Source organism: Suncus etruscus, chromosome 8 (genome assembly GCF_024139225.1).
Source record: "Suncus etruscus isolate mSunEtr1 chromosome 8, mSunEtr1.pri.cur, whole genome shotgun sequence".
Classification (NCBI taxonomy): domain Eukaryota; kingdom Metazoa; phylum Chordata; class Mammalia; order Eulipotyphla; family Soricidae; genus Suncus; species Suncus etruscus.
In genome coordinates, this window is record NC_064855.1 from 132,749 (window position 1) to 151,648 (window position 18,900).

The 18,900-nt window shown below is 40.4% G+C and overlaps 1 protein-coding gene across 1 annotated transcript in view; it reads left to right on the forward strand.

The window, feature by feature from the left end:
- LOC126016393 (uncharacterized) overlaps positions 1-17,877 on the forward strand; it is a 31,616-nt gene extending 13,739 nt beyond the window's left edge. Inside the window, 6 exon segments of the mRNA XM_049778967.1 lie at positions 2,411-2,588; positions 2,677-2,778; positions 2,861-2,940; positions 4,291-4,393; positions 16,923-17,028; positions 17,840-17,877. Coding sequence (XP_049634924.1) covers positions 2,411-2,588; positions 2,677-2,778; positions 2,861-2,940; positions 4,291-4,393; positions 16,923-17,028; positions 17,840-17,877 — 607 coding nt within the window.
- The last annotated feature ends 1,023 nt before the right edge of the window (positions 17,878-18,900 follow it).

Below are 18,900 nucleotides of genomic sequence, written 5' to 3' on the forward strand. Positions count from 1 at the left end.
TAATGCTCCCCTGATCAGTAAGTAGTGACTCTCTTGGTCTCTGAGCACTTTCTTGAGGTTGAGTTTAATTTGGTCTGATATAAGAATGGCTGTCCCAGATTTCTTTTGTTTTACATTGGCTTGAATAATGGATTTTCATCCTTTTATTCTAAGCCTGTATATATCCTGTTCTTTTAGATGTGTTTCTTGCAGGCAGCAGATATTTAGTGTTTGTTTTCTGATCCAACCCTCTACTCTGTGTATTTTAATGGGGAGATTTAGCCCGTTGCCATTTAAGGGATTTAAGGGATTATTGACAGAGTGGGTTTTTGAGCTGTTGTATTGAGTAGAATGGTTGTTGTTACAATGGGGGGTTTGTTTGATTGTTTAATACATGTTTGAGTAGTTCATTTAGAGTTGGTTTGGTTAGTGCAAATAGTGTGTTTTTCTTGTCTGAGAATGTTTTTAATTCTTCCTCACATATGAATGAGAGTTTTGCCTGTGAGTGGACATTAGGTTGGAAGTTTCTTTCATTCAGTAGTTTAAATATATCACTGTCTTCTTGCTTGAATTGTTTCAAATGGGAGGACGGGTTTGATTCCTATGACACTTGAGTTTTTTCTTCCCTTGTTGCTTTAAATAATTCATTTTTTTATTTTTATTTTTTGCCAGATGAATTACCATATGCCTTGGTGTTGGTCTGTTAGGGTCTATTTTATTAGGGACTATTTTTGCCTCCTGGATTTGGATGGTTTTTTCTTTCCAGAGGGTGGAAAAATTCTCTGCTATTAATTTCCTCACTACTTGTTCTTCTCCTTTTCCTTTTTCCTCCCCTTCTGGTATTCCTATAACTAATAGGTTATTTCTTTTATCTTTGTTCATTAGGTACCTAACTTTTTCCTCCAATGTTTTATCTCCTTTCTTTTTTACTTCTTTGTCATTGTTATTTTGTAGTTTTCCTTCAAGTTCCTCTATGCATTCTATCTGTGTGATTCTGCTATAATGGTTTGCTGATATGTTCTTTTATTTCCCTTAGTTCCAGTTGTATGGGTTCTTTCATTTTTCTGTAAAAGTTCTTCTTTGAGTTGGTTGCATTGTTTATCTGTAGTTTTTAATTTTTTTTTTGTTTTGGGGTCACACCCGACAGTGCTCAGGGGTTATTCCTGGCTCTATGCTCAGAAATTGTTCCTGGCAGGCACAGGGGACCATATGGAATGCTGGGATTCAAACCACCGTCCTTCTGCATGAAGGGCAAATGCCTTACCTCCATGCTATCTCTCCAGCCCCCTATCTATAGATTTATTAATTTGGGAGGCTAATGATTTCTTGATTTTCATTGCTAAGACATTCATTGTCGCTTCTAGGTTCTCATCTATTGGGCACATGCATTTTGGTGGGCTTGGAAACTTGATTGGGTTTCTCTCCATTTACCCAGCTACTAGCATCTTCCTTAGTTTGTCCATATTTCTTTGCATTTGGTGGTTTTAAATGTTGAGTTTTCGGGTTGTATAATAAAGTGATCTGCTGTACTGATTTTATTGAGGTGCTTGAGGATATATTTGATTTAGAGTTTATTTTTACTTCCAGGTGGCTTGCCTAAGTATGATAGTATGCTTCTGTGTTTTAATATCTTGTTTTATGGGCTGTGGATTATCTGAGAAAATTGGGTGTTGGGTCTGGGCTGACTAGACCTATATAATATAAGTTAGGCGAGTCTTAACATTTTATGGGTTTAGTGGGGAAAGGTGGGGCATTCCCAGACCTGGAAGTGTGGTTCCTGTCTTTTCCTTGTTTTCCACACTCAGTGTCCCCAGAGCCACCTGGGCCAAGGCAACAACTCCTGTGTGCTTCCTCCCTTCTTTCCTGGGCAAGTGTGGTGACCCTCTAGTCCCTGGACCCCTTTCTCACAGTGTCCCAAGGCTTCCTAGGCTGAAGCAGAGAAATGGTAACTCCAGAACTTGGCAGTTTTATCAGGAAATGGAGGGTTGGATCCTAGGGTCTTGAGGACATAAAGACCTGCAGGTAATAATCAAGAATGAGGCAGCAGGTGAGATACTGGATGGTATCAGACATGTACTAATATCAACTGTATCACACAGTTCACACAGCAGCACTGAGACTCAGGACCCTTAAACCAGGGTGGAGGTTCCTAGGAGTGGGGGGTATGACAGATGTAGCCAGTGGCCTTGAGACAGAGAGCATTGCCCTTAGGTCTTGAGAGAAATTTTATCAGGACTTGCACTGGGAAATGATGGATTGTCCGATGCCTGTCTGCCTTGAACTTGGGAGTGGTCTTGTGTGTCCAAACTGCGGAACATGTCATCAGTGCTGCCCACCCTGACTTCAGGCATTCTGCCTACAGATAAAAGATCAGGACCAGCAGGCTCTGACCCTGCACCAGCAGCAGTTCAAAAATGTCTATCACCTGCAGCAGTGCATGGCCTAATTACAGGAGCACATGGCCAGCTTATAGGGAGCTGACAGCCCAGAATGAGGAGCTGAAGCAAAAGGTTGTCCTGCAGAAACAACTTCTAGAACAAATGCAGAAAGAAAAACAAATGGAAAAAGAAAAGATCCATCATTTGGAAGAGCAGCTCAGCAATACCAAAGTGAGAGACCAGGTTGGGCTGTTGGGCAGGAAGGTGTGGAGCTGGTTTCTACCATTGAGCCCTCATGACCTTATTCCCTCAACTTCAGGGTTTCCTCCAAACCACTCAGGAGCTAAATCAGAAGCTCCAAGTTCAGCTCAATGACATCAAGAGTGAATATCAGGCTCCCAGGGAGTGTGAGACCACCTTTGTAAATGAGAAACTTAGGCTAGGCAGGGGCCCCATTCTTTTCAGGCTTCTTGGATTTCTGGCACTCTGGATTTTCTCCACAGGCAATGGTGGAAAACGGCAAAGAAAATGAGGAGTGGGCCAAAATGCTGGACTTGCTTACAGTGATGAAGAAGTGGATGTGGCAAAGACCAGTGACACAGAGGCTGATATCACTTTGACATCCCTACTCTGTGTTCCTAAGTAAACTAATCTAAACTCTTGATTTCCCTCCTTCCATTTCCTATCAACCGATATTTCTGCTGGAACACACAGGCCCACCTATACATCCTTTACCTCAAAATCCCACATACATTGTGTGATGCCTGGGAGGGACTGTCTTTCCTAAGAACACTTCACCAACAAAATCCATTCTGCCTCTTTTCCCAGATGGAATTAGCAGACTTTGTGGATATAATCTGAATGACCAGGAAGAATCACATGTGATGTGTGAGGAACTGACTTGGGCAAAGTCACTACTCATCATGAATATAGTGGCTCTAGACCCTGACACAGACTACCAGAATGATATCGTGAAAGCAACCTAGCTCAGGAAAAACAAGTATGCCAGGGTTGAGACTCTTACTTATCTAATGTGCCATTTTCAATGGTTCCAACAGCAACAACAAAACAAAAATATTCCACATATAATCACGACCCTCTCCTTCCCATCTTCCTCTATCCCACATTTCCCCATGGACCCTCCTCCTTGTCTCCTCCTTGTTATGCTTCCTTTCCTGCCCACATCCTTACTACCAGTCTACTTCCCACCCTGATTATTCCAAGTTTATTAATAAATTGAAGGTAGCTAACCTAATGCTGATGTTATTTTTAGCAGCATTTGAATCTTACAAGATGGTTTAGCTTATCAAGTTCCATTACTTTTAGTTTTCTATGCTGCATAACTGGAGGCATCTGATGCTATGTTTTGGTCAACATAACTTTATTACACTACTCTCAGTTTTTATGTACTTGTAATAGCTAATAATCAAACATCCAACAGTACCAACCTATAAAAAAAGAAAACACTCTGAAAAATAAACATATCAAAACATGCATGTTAACTTACAGTGTCAAAGAATGAAGCACTTGGGCTTTAAACCAGTAGAAATATCTCAATGTTTTAGATATGCATATAAATGATAGTTAATATTGTTGGGAAGAATAATTTCTAACTCAGTTTTGTAAATATATATGTATTTGTTTGGGGGTCATAACCAGTGGTACTCAAGGATTCTTCCTAGCTCTGTGCTCAGAAATAGGCTCCTGCAAGCTCAAGGGACCATAAGGGATGCTGATAATTGAACCCAGGTATGTCTTGGGTCAGCTGCATGTGAGACAAATGCACTACCACTGTACTCTCTCCAGCCCTTGTAAAAATATAATTTGGTATTTTAGAGTTTATAAAGATAGACTTGGGCTAGGAAAAAATAGATAAAAAAAGATGGAAGTCACGCTTTGTATTTGTGCCCCAAATTGAATTTCTTGTGTTCAGTGGTCATACACAGTGTTTAGAGGCCCCAGAATTAGGGTGCATTCCACAACTGGTATTTATAGTTCGGAATAATTTTGAAGTGGCCAGAGTGGTGGCACAAGCAGTAAGCGTTCTACCTTTCATGCGCTAGCCTAGGTTGGACCATGGTTTGTTCCATATGGTCCCTGAAGCTAGGAGCTATTGGGGGTGTCCCCAAAACCAAAAAAAGTAATTATTTAAGTTGGGTTACCAGGGGGAGCACAGGGTTTATGACACAATTTTTGCATGTCTATAAATCCTGTCCATTTCCACAATCTCATTTTCCCCTGAGCACTGGCAGGAGTATTCCCCAAGTATGATGTTGGGAATAGCTCCCACTTCCCACCTATATGTCCCAATAAAATTAAAGTAGTTAGTAGTAGAATAGAGGTTTTACCAAACAAGATAAATAAATGATCATTAAATGAAAAAATAAAAAATACTCTATTCAACAGTGGGGTATAAGAAATTGATCCACAGTAAGATAATGCCTGATACTCATTCAATTACTTAAAAAAGAACACACTAGAAAAGAAAAAAGTCTGGTGAGGATTTAGGCAACCCAATATCTTCAAATGGCATACAAACATCATGGTACTTAAAGTTGTGAAGTATAAATTTATATTAAAAGCTCCCCAAAAGCTCAACTCCTAGATATATATCCAACACAGACACTCATGCCTTGTATTCAGATATGCAGAACTTTGTGACTTATAGATAAGAACCAAGTGACTACTTCCTGGAAAAGGAGAACTAAAACGTTGTGTGTTCCTATGATAATTTAAGAGAATCTGCTAATATATGTTACATAATTGGACTAACCCAAGCAAACTCCTGTTAATTGTGTAAAACAAAATCTTCTATATAGTAGCTGTTAGCATCTCTTTGAGAAGTCCATGGCAACATACTATAGACACAAAGAATTGTTGGGTTCATAGAACTGAGGAAGAATGGGTAGGTGATTAAAATTGGCATAAAGACTCTTTATAGGATGACTGAAATATTATAATATTGAATTTTGTTAATGTTTACATATTTCAACAAGTTATCAAAAGTTGGCAAATTATATAACCAAGTGGGTGATATTAAAATTAAACTATACTGGGGGGAGGGGGTGAGAAATTCCTCCCTAGGCATCCAAAAACTACAGAGGCTCGGCTGGGCTCAGAACACTCCACATGCCAGGATTTCGTGTGCCTTTGACTGGTATGATGGGGGCTCTGGGCAGGACAGCTAGCCATAGGACCCCTGGGCTGACCACTTAGTCCAGGTGAACAAGATTTCCCCCACACCAGGCAGGTCTTCAGGGCCACGCCTGGTTAATCGGGCCCTGGGGGGAGGGGGTGAGAAATTTCTCCCTAGGCATCCAAAAACTACAGAACCGCTGCGGGGGCTCACGCCCCCACGCGTACTTCATGTATTCAGAATATTCCTTATTCTTATGTTATGTTTTGCGTATACAGAATGTTCACTTTGTATTCTGCCCTTTCCCACACCCCTACAAAGCTCTTTTTTACTCCTTAACTCTCTAACCCCCTCTCAAACATCACTAACCTACATTACTCTTTTTAACTTCAGTAGTGTACAATCCTAATCACAGTCCAAAGCTGTGCATTGTGTGTGACAACCCCAAACTGTTTCAAGATACATAAAATGGACACATATTTCTTTAGAATATTTTGTGTTTTTTCTCTGACAGCTATAATTCTTACTAAATGTTGTCTTATACAGTGATGATTCTAACCACTTTTTATCTTCTCTTTTTGAGCTATTTAACAAGGAATTTTGGTGGAAGAGTCCCCCAGTTTAATGCTTATGATTGAACCATGTCATGGGAATCATTGGAATTGTTCTTATGGCCCCCATATGCGCCAATAACACCACGTGGCATTGCTTCTTATTTGCATAGGCACATTAAAATGGGAAAATACTATACATACAAATAAGATCCTATCTAATAGAGATTGGAACACACAAATCTTGTAGTGCAAAGGGACCTTACACCCCGAACATTGACATAACGACCTGGCATAGACCTCAGAAGAAAGGGCATAATCCATTCTCCCCTGAACCAGGGAAGCCATCCACAAAACATCCAGGCTGGTCTATAACATCACCTGGAAGCATTCCTTTACCACGGAAGACCTACACTGCTCAGACTTCGACCTGCTCAAAAGAGACTTCCCTTAACACTGAGAAGACTTAACAACAACAACGACCTGCTTTACAGGACAGGGCTCCCTGCATTGCCCTTTGATTGTGAGGTGAAAGGAGAGGATGCTCCACATCCTGACTTCAATGTAAGATATGCAGATTCCAGGATCTTTAATACAGAAACATGATACCAACAACAGAGACTGTGTGAAAAATAAAAGTGTGTTGGCACTACAGACAATGTATTGGATTGGACGATCTAGCTTGCCTGGAGCCTAGACTTGGTCTTGTGCCAGGAAACTTCAGGGGTCTGGTCTCATTGTACTTAGGCCAAGGTTATTTCTTTCCATGTCCCTCATATTTTGGTGGGCCTATGCAAACAACAATTGCCACTCTAACACCATTTTTACTGTGCTCCTTTGACTCTAATCCTTAAAAAGAACTAACTTAAAATTTGAGGTTAACTTAAGCTAATATGCATGTATATGGAAATGTAAGAAAATACTATGCCTGTAATGTTTAAGAAGTTACATAAGTTTTATGGCTTTAGATTGTCTTGTGTACTGTTAAGAAATATTATAATGTGTTACAATCTGGGGACTTGAGGGACAAAGTAATTGTACATGGATTCTGTCTTATTTATCTTAATGTTCTTTGGCTGAAATTTCAAAGTTAAGATATCAGCAAGGGGACTTCTGAGAATTATGTTATGGGTTATTGTCCTTCCACTGTAACTTTACCTTGTCCTCTTTCTTTGCACCCTTGTTCTCATAATTAAAAATAAAAATTCAAAAAAAATTAAACTATACATTTTTGGGGGGTTTTTTGGCCACACCCGTTTGATGCTCAGGGATTACTCCTGGCTAAGCGCTCAGAAATTGCCCCTGGCTTGGGGGGACCATATAGGACTCCAGGGGATCAAACTGCGGTCCTTCCTTGTCTAGTGCTTGCAAGGCTTACCTCTAGCACCACCTCACCAGCCCCAAAATTAAACTATACATTAATACAAGTATTTGAAACACCTGTATTTATGGGGTATTCCACAATCATGGAGGAAGAATTATATGTTTCTTCCGTTGCCTGTCATAATTTTTCTTTCCACTCTTGGGCCACAACTTATTGTGCTCATAAATGCTCATGTAAAAGCCTAGATGACTATTTGGGTTGCCAGTAACTAAACCTATTTACATTTGTGCAATACAAACACAGCCATATTTGTTTTGAAACTACCATCATCTACACTGAGATGAAAATCTAAATGACAAAAACAGGTATTTTCTTCTTTTTATATTATTACTTTTTGTTTATATCACAATATTGACAAATGTAGTATCTATCACACATATGTTAACAATATCCTTGCAGTGGCATACTTGACAAGCAACTAAATGCTATTGTGCAATTTATAAATAGGTATAAAACGCCAAGATATGAAAGAATTCAAGAGCAAATGAGTCCATCATTTCTGTGGAACAGAAGACAGAAGAAGTGGTAGTTGGTATAAAAGAAGCAGTTACCTCCTGAAATATCTGGCAGCAAATTTTTTGCACTCAGGCGAGTCAATTGAGGAGGCAGAGATTCCCTAGGAGGTTCAGAGGAATGAGTATCAGAGTCAAATGCTAGCAGATGGGACAACTCCTATGTAAATATACAAAATGACTCCAAACACTTGCCATGCTAGATATTCACCATAACCACTCCCAGCTCTGATTTTATCTGTTTTATTTGCTATTTGGGGGCCTCATTTGACTGCTTCTGGCTGTGTTCAGGAATGACTCTGGAAGTGTTTAGAGGATCATACATTGTGCCAAGAATTGAACCAAGATCAGCCACATGGCAAGACAATTAACATGCTGTGGTAACTTTCTGAACTTGATGCTTTAAAATGAAACACTTAAAATTGGTTTAGCATTCTGCACACCATCAGGAACACAATCGCACCTACTCATTTCTTTTTCCTTACTTCATGTGGCATATAGAGAACATATATAGTTATCAAGCATGAGGTTACATACAAAACTATCCAAATTAAACATATAAAGTGCATTTTAGAACCAAAGAGAATGGTTTTATATATCTAAATGGTTTATATATCTAAAAATAAAAACCCAAAATTGTCAGTAATGTTTTTTCACACCAAAATGAACAATTCAACTTCAAGCGCTCTCATTTCCAAAACGTTGAGAAAGTAGTCCAGAGAGTAGTCGGATGCTTCTTGTGTCTTGGGAGGGTTCACAGGCCCCATCATTACTGACATGTATGAAGAAACCCCCTTTCCTTGCAGAAGTTGTCATCATCATTTGTCTTTGCTTTGTGCTCATCCTCTCTTTCTCTGTTAACAGGATCCTTTGTATTTAGGAGTGTCAAGAACTATCTCAGATGAAAACTATTATTCCTTCCCCATACAACCCATATAAAAGGCTGATACAATAGTTATCTCAATCTCAGACTGCAATAACGAGTCTAAAATGAACATTGAGTTCAATGAGATTCAGTGAAACTCAATCCCACGATCTCTACAGAAATCATTAGAAACATTGGTGGGAGTGCCATCTGGAATTTCTGAGATGACCTCATTCTAGAGAGTCTCACACAGAAAAAGACCAGCCCAACCCAACATACTTTTGAACACTAACCTGGTCCCAATGGTATTCTCTCAGTTTCTAGAGTCCAAACACATTATCTCTCTCTCTATCTTTATATTTATTATCTCTATTATCATCCTTTATCTACTTATCAGCTAGCTATGTATCAGCTATCTATATCTATTATTTTATCTATCTACAATCTATCTCTCATCTATCTACTTACCTACATACCTATTGATCTCTCCCTCTCTCATAGGTATAGTATGCTCTCATCTATAGCTCTAGTAGGCTAGCTCATCAGGGTATAGTAGGCTACCACTAGGTTTGTCTAAGTACAAACACCCCTCTCCAGTGAAGAAAATGCCTATTACACACTTAGCACAATTCCTGACATTTTTAAAACTTTTCTTAGCTTTTGCTATCACTCTTTTCATCAGAACTAAGCAGAATCATTTTTGTGGCCAATAGTTTTTTTTTTGTTTGTTTCTGAGTCACACACTGCTGCACTCAAGGTTACTCCTATTTGTGCACTGAGAAATCACTCCTGATGAGATTAGGGGACACTATGGGATGCCAAGTATTAAACCTACGTTGGCATGGAAAACAAGGCCTTACTAATTGTACTATCACTCCAGAACCTTGGCCTTTTGAAAATATAAATATTTTTATATTTTCTATTTTATGTATTTTAATGTATTATATATAAATGTAATGTATTATATATAAATATTTTAGATTCACATAAAAATTTAAAAACAATGTTAATAAGTGAAAGAAGTAGAATGCTTGTCTCAAATATAGGCAAGGATGGAGTAGGAGGAAGATGAGGGTCTTTGATGACTGGAAGGTTGCACTGGTGAAGGGGGGATTCTTTTTATGATTGAAACCCAAGTAAGACATGTTTGTAATCATAGTGCTTAAATAAAGATATTATTAAAATTGCAGCACTAAAAATAAAAATATATCTTATATATTATAAGTATGATTATATATAATCTATGTAGATAGATAAACTATGGTCATAAATTTATTCATGATTAAGATCACATCATACAATGTTCAAAACCTTTCACCAATGCCCATTTCCTGCTACCAATGTCCTAGTTACCATCTCACATTCCTTCTTCACTTCCTCGGCCCTCCTCTTAGAACTGTGGAAAGGCTTTTTCTTCCCTCTCCTTCCCTTCCTCACACTCTCTTTTCTCTTATGCTTTAAGAAAGTGTGGTTTCTATGGCTAACTTTTTATGGCTTGAGTATTTGTGGGTTGAAGTTATTTTTTCTACCAAGCAGGCTTATAAATAAGGCATGCTGTTCAAAAAAGAATAAAAGCAGACAGAGATGCTGCCAAAAAGAAAATTACAGAACAATATACCTGATGAACATAGATGCAAAGACCCTCAATAAAATTTCGGCAAATAGAATTCAGGGCATCATCAAGAAGGTCATTCACTACGACCAAGTAAGTTTCATGCCAGGAATGCAAGGATGGTTCAACATCTGTAAATCAATCAACATAATACACCATATCAACAAAAAGAAAAACAAAAATCATATTGTCATATCAATAGATGCAGAGAAAGCATTCAATAAGGTCCAACACCCACTCTCAGCAAGATGGGAATGAAAGGAACTTTTCTAAATATAGTCAAGGCCATGTACCAGAAACCAATGGCAAATATTAGTAATGAAGATAAACTTTCCCCCCAAATCTGGTACAAGACAAGGCTGCCCTCTCTCACCACTCCTATTCAACATAGTACCGGAAGTAATTACAATAGCAATTAGGGAAGAAAAAGATATCAGGGCATCCAGATAGGTAAGGAAGAAGTCAAGCTTTCACTGTTTGCAGATGATATAATAACATATTTAGAAAACCCTAAAGATTCTCCAAAAACCTTCTAGAAACAATAGATTCATATAGCAAAGTGGCAGGCTACAAAATTAACACACAAAAGTCAATGGCCTTCCTATACACTAATAATGATAGAGAAGAAATGAACATTAAAAAGCAATCCCATTGGGACGGACAGATAGCACAGTGGTAAGGTGTTTGCCTTAGATGCAGAAGGACGGTGGTTCGAATCCTGGCATCCCATATGGTCTCCCGAGGCTGCCAGGAGCAATTTCTGAGCATAGAGCCAGGAGTAACCCCTGAGTGCTGCCGGGTGTGACACCCTCCCCCCCCAAAAAAATCCCATTCACATTAGTGCCCCACAAACTCAAATATCTTGGGGTCAACTTAGCCAAAGAGGTGAAGGACCTATACAAAGAAAACTACAAAACCTTGCTTCCAGAAATAAGAGAGGACACAAGAAAATGAAGACACATATCATGCTCTTGGATTGGCAGGATTAATATAATTAAAATGGAAATATTCCCCAAAAGAGTTGTATAGATTTAATGCAATCCCTCTAAAGATACCCATGACATTTTTCAAAGAAGTGGATCAAACACTCCTGAAATTAATTTGTAACAATAAACTCTCACGAATATCTAAAGCAATCCTTGGGAAAAGGAATATGGGAGACATTACTTTCCCCAATTTTAAACTGTATTACACAGCAATGATCAAAACAGCATGGTATTGGAATAAAGACAGATACTCAGATCAGTGGAAAGACTTGAGTATTCACAGACTATTCCAGACATACAGTAAACTAATAATTGATAAAGGGACAAGAAATATAAAATGGAGCAAGGATAGCCTCTTCAACAAGTGGTGTTGGCACAACTGGTTAGCCACTTGCAAAAAAAGTGAATTCATACTCGCATCTAACACCATGCATGAAGATCAAATCCAACTGTATTAAAGACCTTGATATTATCCCTGAAACCATAAGGTGTATAGAGCAACATGAAGGTAAAACACTATATGACATTGATACTACAGGCATCTTCAAGGAGAAAACAGCACTCTCCAAACAAATGGATGAAGAGATAAACAGATGGGAATATATTAAACTGAGAAGCTTTTGCACTTCAAAGGAAATAGTGCCTAAGATACAAAAGCCACCCATAGAATGGGAGAAACTATTCACCCAGTACCCATCAGATAAGGTGCTAATCTCAAAATACACAAGGTGCTGACAGAATTTAATAAGAAAAAATATATAACCCCATCAAAAAATGAGAAGAAATGAAAGACGCTTCCTCAAAGAAGAAATATAAATGGCCAAAAGACACATGAAAACATGCTCCACATCACTAATCATCAGGGAGATGCAAATCAAAACAACGAGGTACCATCTCACATCACAGAGACTGGCACACATCACAAAGAACAATCAGTGCTGACAGGGATGTGGAAAGAAACTCTTACTCACTGTTGGTGGGAATGCCATCTAGTCCAGCCTTTATGAAAAACAATATGGAGATACCTCAACAACCTGGAAATTGAACTCCCATATAATACAGCTATTCCACTCCTAGGGATATACACTAAGAACATAAAAATACAATACAAAAATCCCTTCCTCACACCTATATTCATTGCAGCACTATTTACAATAGCCAGATTCTGGAAACAACCAAGATGCCCTTCAACAGATAAATGGCTAAAGAAACTGTGGTACATATACACAATGGAATCTTATGCAGCCATCAGGAGAGATGAAATCATGATATTTTCCTATACATGGATGTACATGGAATCTATTATGTCAAGTGAAATAAGTCAGAGGGAGAGAAATAGACACAGAATAGTCTCACTCATCTAAGGGTTTTAAGAAAAATTAAAGACATTACTGTAACAAGGCCCAGAGATAATAGATTTAAGGGTTGGAAGGTCCAGAAGGACCAGCTCACACTTTGAACCTCACCACAAAGTGTAGTGAATGCTATTAGGGAAATAACTACATTAACAACTAGCATGACAATGTTAAAAATGAGAGAAGTATGGGGCCAGAGAGATAGCATGGAGGTAGAGCATTTGTCTTGCATTCAGAAGGACAGTGGTTTGAATCCTGGTATTCCATATTGTCCCCTGAGCCTGCTGGGACTGATTTATGAGCATAGAGCCAGGAGGAACCCCTGAGCGCTGCCGGGTGTGACAACAAGTGAGAGAAGTAGAATGCCTGTCGCAAATACAGGCAGGGGAGGGGGAGGAAGGGGGACATTGGAATGTTGCACTGGTGAAGGGGGGTATTCTGTTTATAACTGAAACCCAACTACAAAACATGCTTGTAATCATGGTACTTAAAGATTTATAAAAAAAAAAAAGAAAGAAAATATGAATCAAAGCCAAGAAGAGTATGTGATGCCAAGCCCTAACAACAAGAGAAGGATAATAAAGTTAAAATTAAAAGAAAAATTTGAGGATAGCTTGAACAACACCCAATGATAATGCTCAGAAGTTATGCCTGGCTCAAGAATTACTTCAAGCAATGCTCAGAGAACTTATGGGATGCTGGAGATAAAGCCCTGATAGGCTTCATGGAATGCAAATACCCTACCCATTAGAGTTTCACTCCAGCACCTAAAATATTCTTTGTCACCACACAACTTACACTACTATAGAGGTCTTAGAAGCACTGGACAGCCCAATGCTTTTTGGGTTCTCACAAAAGAGTGCTCAAAATCATCCTTCCTTCCTTTCTCCCTCTCACCTTCTCTCCGCTCATCTTTCTTCCTTCCTTTCCTGTTTTCTTCTCCTTCCCTCCTAATAGTAAATGTTATTTATAAAATTTTATTGAATGTTCAGAATAAAATGATGAAAAAAAATCTGGATGGAAAAGACCTACAGGGAAGGAGTCAAGGGTGAGAATCCCAAGAATTGATTCCTGAAAAGGACTCGATCTTGGGCTGAGCTAGGGAGAGGCAGGACTGGTCTGTTCAAGAAAATAGTTGTTTTCCCTCTGGGGACACTCCTGTCTTCCATGCTGGGCATTGGCATTCCAAATCCCCTATGCTGGGGAGAGAGAGCAGGGTGGCTGAAGAGCATCTCTCATACCTGTCCAGGCTCATGAGAGGCAGGCGCAGGTCAGTCCCTATTATGCTGTCATCATCCCCACTGACAGGAGGTGAGGTTCAGGCACATGCAGAGTTCTGGATTTCTCGCTGGCCAATGAGGTTCGAGATCTTGAGCTACGCCCACGAGCTGACATACATATTGCATCTTTCCATCTCTGTGGAAACGTCGTTTGTTGTGGAGGATTCCTGGTGGAGACCCATTTATTGGACAATATAGATCCCCAAATCCTCTCCCAATCCTCTTTTCAAACCTGATCCCACAATAAGCTCCTCAAAGAGAAGTGGCAAATGCAATTGGCTAGACCCAAAAAATAGTAAGAAATCAAGATCTGGGTGAGATGGCTGGACAAGCCTAAGGTGCTGTCATGGTCCTGTTGCCTTTGCAATAGGCCGGTGACCCCTCAAGGATCCCCTCTACTGGACCCATTCCCTCAATCCTTCCCCAAAGCCAGACTTCATTTAGCTCAGTGCTCCAAAACTGTGGTTAATATTCATAAAGTATCCTCTGTGAACTCAGAGAAGGAGGAATCAGGAATGTCCCCCTGGACTAGAGCCTGTCCTTGGACCATTTACCCATTTCCACAAGGACCTACCTAGAGTTTCATCTTTATTTTTCTCAGGTGTTACAGTGTCAAATGGGAGGCTATAGAAACTTACTACCTTATATGTTTTGTGTTTGGACTTCATTGGGCCCAAAGCATAAAGAATTAATCTGACAGTTTTGTTTGGTGCCCACAATAAAATGGGCTCAGAGATATCACTAGATAAGATATTGGTGCACTATGTTGGTGCACAGGATTTGAGGCAGGTCCCTCAAACCTCCCTAACACTATATCACTCCTCCAATGAATACAATTTTCATTCAGTTTATTCCTATCTTTATTACTCGATGAATTTGGGCATTTTATTCTAAATGTCTTGCCCTCCCACTCTCATTTTATACTATTAGGTAGGCTTTCTGGAGTGAATTTAGGACTGACCCTCTGAAGTGAAGTTCGAGTAATTGAGAGTGCCATAGACTATAGGCTCTTTTTTTAAATTTTTTAATTTTGAATTATGAGAACAAAAGATGCAAAGAAAGAGGACAAGGTAAAGTTACAGTGGAAGGACACTCAGCCATAACATAATTCTCAGAAGAAGTCCCCTTGCTGATATCTTAACTTTGAACTTTCAGCCAAAGAACGTTAAGATAAATAAAACAGAATCCATGTACAATTACTTTGTCCCTCAAGTCCCCAGATTGTAGCACATTATAATATTTCTTAACAGCACACAAGGCAATATAAAGCCATAAAACTTATGTAACTCCTTAAACATTAGAGGCATAGTATTTTTTACATTTCCATGTACATGCATATTAGCTTAAGTTAACCTCAAATTTTAAGTGGGTGCATTTAACCTCAAATTTTAAGTGGGTGCATTTTAAGGATTAGAGTCAAAGGAGCACAGTAAAAACGGTGTTAGAGTGGCAATTGTTGTTTGCATAGGCCCACCAAAATATGAGAGGCATGGAAAGGAATAACTTTGGCCTAAATACAAAGAGATCCTACCCCTGAAGTTTCCTGGCATAAGACCAACTCTAGGCTTCAGGCAAGTTATCGTCTGATCCAAGAGATCCAAGACATTGTCTGTAGTGCCAACACACTTTTCACACAGTCTCTGTTGTTGGTATCATGTTTCTGTATTAAAGATTCTGGAATCTGCATATCCTAAATTGAAGTCATGATGTGGAGTGTCTTCTCGTTTCACCTCACCATGAAAGGGCAATGCAGGAAGCCCTGTCCTGTAAGCAGGTCGTTGTTAAGTCTTCTCATTGTTAAGGGAAGTCTCTTTTCAGCAGGACGATGTCTGAGCAGTGGTAGGGTCTTCCGTGGTAGAGGATTGCTTCCAGGTGATGTTATAGACGATAGGCTCTTGATTTATCCAGATTTTCTAGCTTCTCCTGAGAAAAAAACATTTGATGCCAACAAAACTTGGGGAGGTGAGGTTTAGTGGCCTGACTTGCATTCTGCTTAGCACAGGTTTCCGAGGTAAGACTGAGGCCAGCTGTGACAATGGCTATAACCAAGATCTAAGCAAGATATGACTCACCACAAGCACCAACCCCCATCCAAAGACTCAGATGATCACTTCTCCATTACATAATCCATGGGTTTGCCCCCCAGAGTTTGTAGTTAGAGAAAGCAAGTAAAATTATATAAATGTCTCCCCACTACCCACCCAAATTTGAGCCAAATTTAGTTGATAGTCATTGAGGATTCTACATCCTGTCATGTCACTGTCCTTTTCTAGTGAAAATTCATAAAGAACTTTGTCATTATATTGTCAAATGAGGTCAGAAATATACTGCCTTGCTTTTCTGTAGCTGAGAAAGTATGAGAAAGAACATGACCTATCCCTGGCAAGAAGCTTTAAAAAAAGAACAGCAGGCAATGGCCAGGACATCGCTTCTGTCCAGGACTGCCAGAAGTCCAAGGGAGTAAGACCTACCCTGTATGGCTTTGAAGTAAGGGTGGGTGAATCACACCCAGAGAAATCACTGGTTCCCCTCATGCCAGTGTTATGCTCAGTCTGATATGAAGGAATTTGCCTCAGTATGCTTCCTGTTTCTTGGGTGAATTTGGCCTTTGGCACTGAGTCAGGATCAGAAGGAAAACAGCAGCCCTTTTCATCCGCTTGTTGGGAAACCTAATAAAACCAGGCTCTTGTATCTCTACTCATCTGCCATATGCCATGTTAGATTACATAGTGTCATCAGAGAGATTATTCAGCTTTAGTGTTTGACCTTCCTTTACCCTGTTTCAAGTGGAAAGAGAGATCAAAGAGCCCTATTTGCACAATAGAACATGATTACACAAAGGAGGGTCTCTTGAGGTGCTGAATGGTTCACCTGTATCTTCCAGTGTGAAGACCAAGACCTGATGGCAGCCAAAGTTGCCCTGCTGCAGGAAGAAATAGTGTACCTTAAGAAGAAGGTAATTCCTACTGCAGCATGGCGAGAGGTGAGAGGTACCACTGAGGGGCTGGAAGGACATGCCCCTGGGGCCAAATGCAAGAGAGAGAACTTGGCAGTTTGATCAGGAAATGGAGAGTGAGGATGCCAGGGACTCGAGGTTATAAAGGCCTGCAGGTAATAGTCAAGGATGAGGAAGCAGGCAAGATACTGTATGATATCAGAAATGCACTAACATGCACTTTACCACACAGTTCACATAGCAGCACTGAGACTCAGGACCCTTAAACTAGGGTGGAGGTTCCTAGGAGTGGAAAGATGACAATTGGAGCCATTGGCCTTGAGAGAGAGCATAGTCCAATGTCTTAGGTCTTAAGATAAACTTCATCAGGGCTTGCACAGTGAAATAATAGATTGTCCCATGCCTGTCTGCATTGAACATGGGAGTAGCATTGCGTGTCCAAACAGAGGACCATGCTATCACTGCTGCCCATCCTCACTTCAGGTATGATTAAAGATCAGGACCAGTAGGCTCTGACCTTGCGCCAGCAGCAGTTCAAAAATGTAATGTCCACCACCTGCAGCAGTGCATGGTCAAATTCCCAGAGCACCTGGCCGACTTATAGGGAGCTGACAGCACAGGATGAGGAACTGAAACAACAGGTGCTCCTGCAGAACCAACTTCTAGAACAATTTCAAAAAGAAAAAGAAAAGGACAAAGAAAATGTCCATCATCTGGAAGAACTGCTCAGCAAGACCCAAGTGAGAGACTTCTCTGGGCTGTTGGGCAGGAAGACCTGGAGCTGGCTTTCTTTCCTGTGCCCTCATGACCTTCTTCCCTCATTTTTATGGTTTCCTCCAAACCAGAGGTCCAAGCTCAGCTCAATGACATCAAGAGTGAATGACATGGTGCCTGTGCTTCTGAATCCCCGAAGGTTTCCTCAGAGGCCTAGGGAGCGCACCCCCAAAAAACTGCATTTTGATGCGGCTGAGTGAGTGCATTCTGGCTGTGGGGGTTGCTGTCCAATAAGCTGAGGTCTCTGGCCTGTGGAGGCTCTGCCCTGCTGTGCCTTTGTTCACTCTGAGGACTTCAGGGGAAACTTCTACGTCTGTCTGCCTGTGCCTGTGCTTCTGAATCCCTGAAGGTTTCTTTAGGGAGCACACCCCCGAAAAACTGCATTTTGATGCGGCTGAGTGAGTGCATTCTGGCTGTGGGGGTTGCTGTCCAATAAGCTGAGGTCTCTGGCCTGTGGAGGCTCTGCCCTGCTGTGCCTTTTTTCACTCTGAGGACTTCAGGGGAAACTTCTACGTCTGTCTGCCTGTGCCTGTGCTTCTGAATCCCTGAAGGTTTCCTCAGAGGCCTAGGGATTGCACCCCCCAAAAAACTGCATTTTGAAGTGGCTGAGTGAGTATATTCTGGCTGTGGGGGTCGCTGTCCAATAAGCTGAGGTCTCTGACCTGTGGAGGCTCTGCCCTGCTGCGCCTTTGTTCACTCTGAGAACTGTCAACTAGAGGCAGCAGAAGAGCGCGGTCGCTTTGCTTCATGGCTACACACTCTTTCTAATCAATGAACCCCACCACAACAAGCAGGGAAAAACCACACTACAAGCGTGACAATGGGGAAACCTCGCAGGCAAACACCATCCGCAGAGAAGATGGTGGAACAGGAAGAAATCAGACTATTAAACATATATGCACCCAATGAAAGACCAGAAATTATCTAATACAATTACTGACAAATCTGAAAGAAGAATAATAACACAATCATTGTGGGAGACCTCAACACGGCCCTAACAACACTTGATAGGTCAACCAGACTGAAACCCAACAAAAACATACTAGCCCTGAAAAGAGTTATGGAAGAGGACTAGTAGATATATACAGGACACTCCATCCCAAAAAACATGGATACACATTTTTTTCCAATG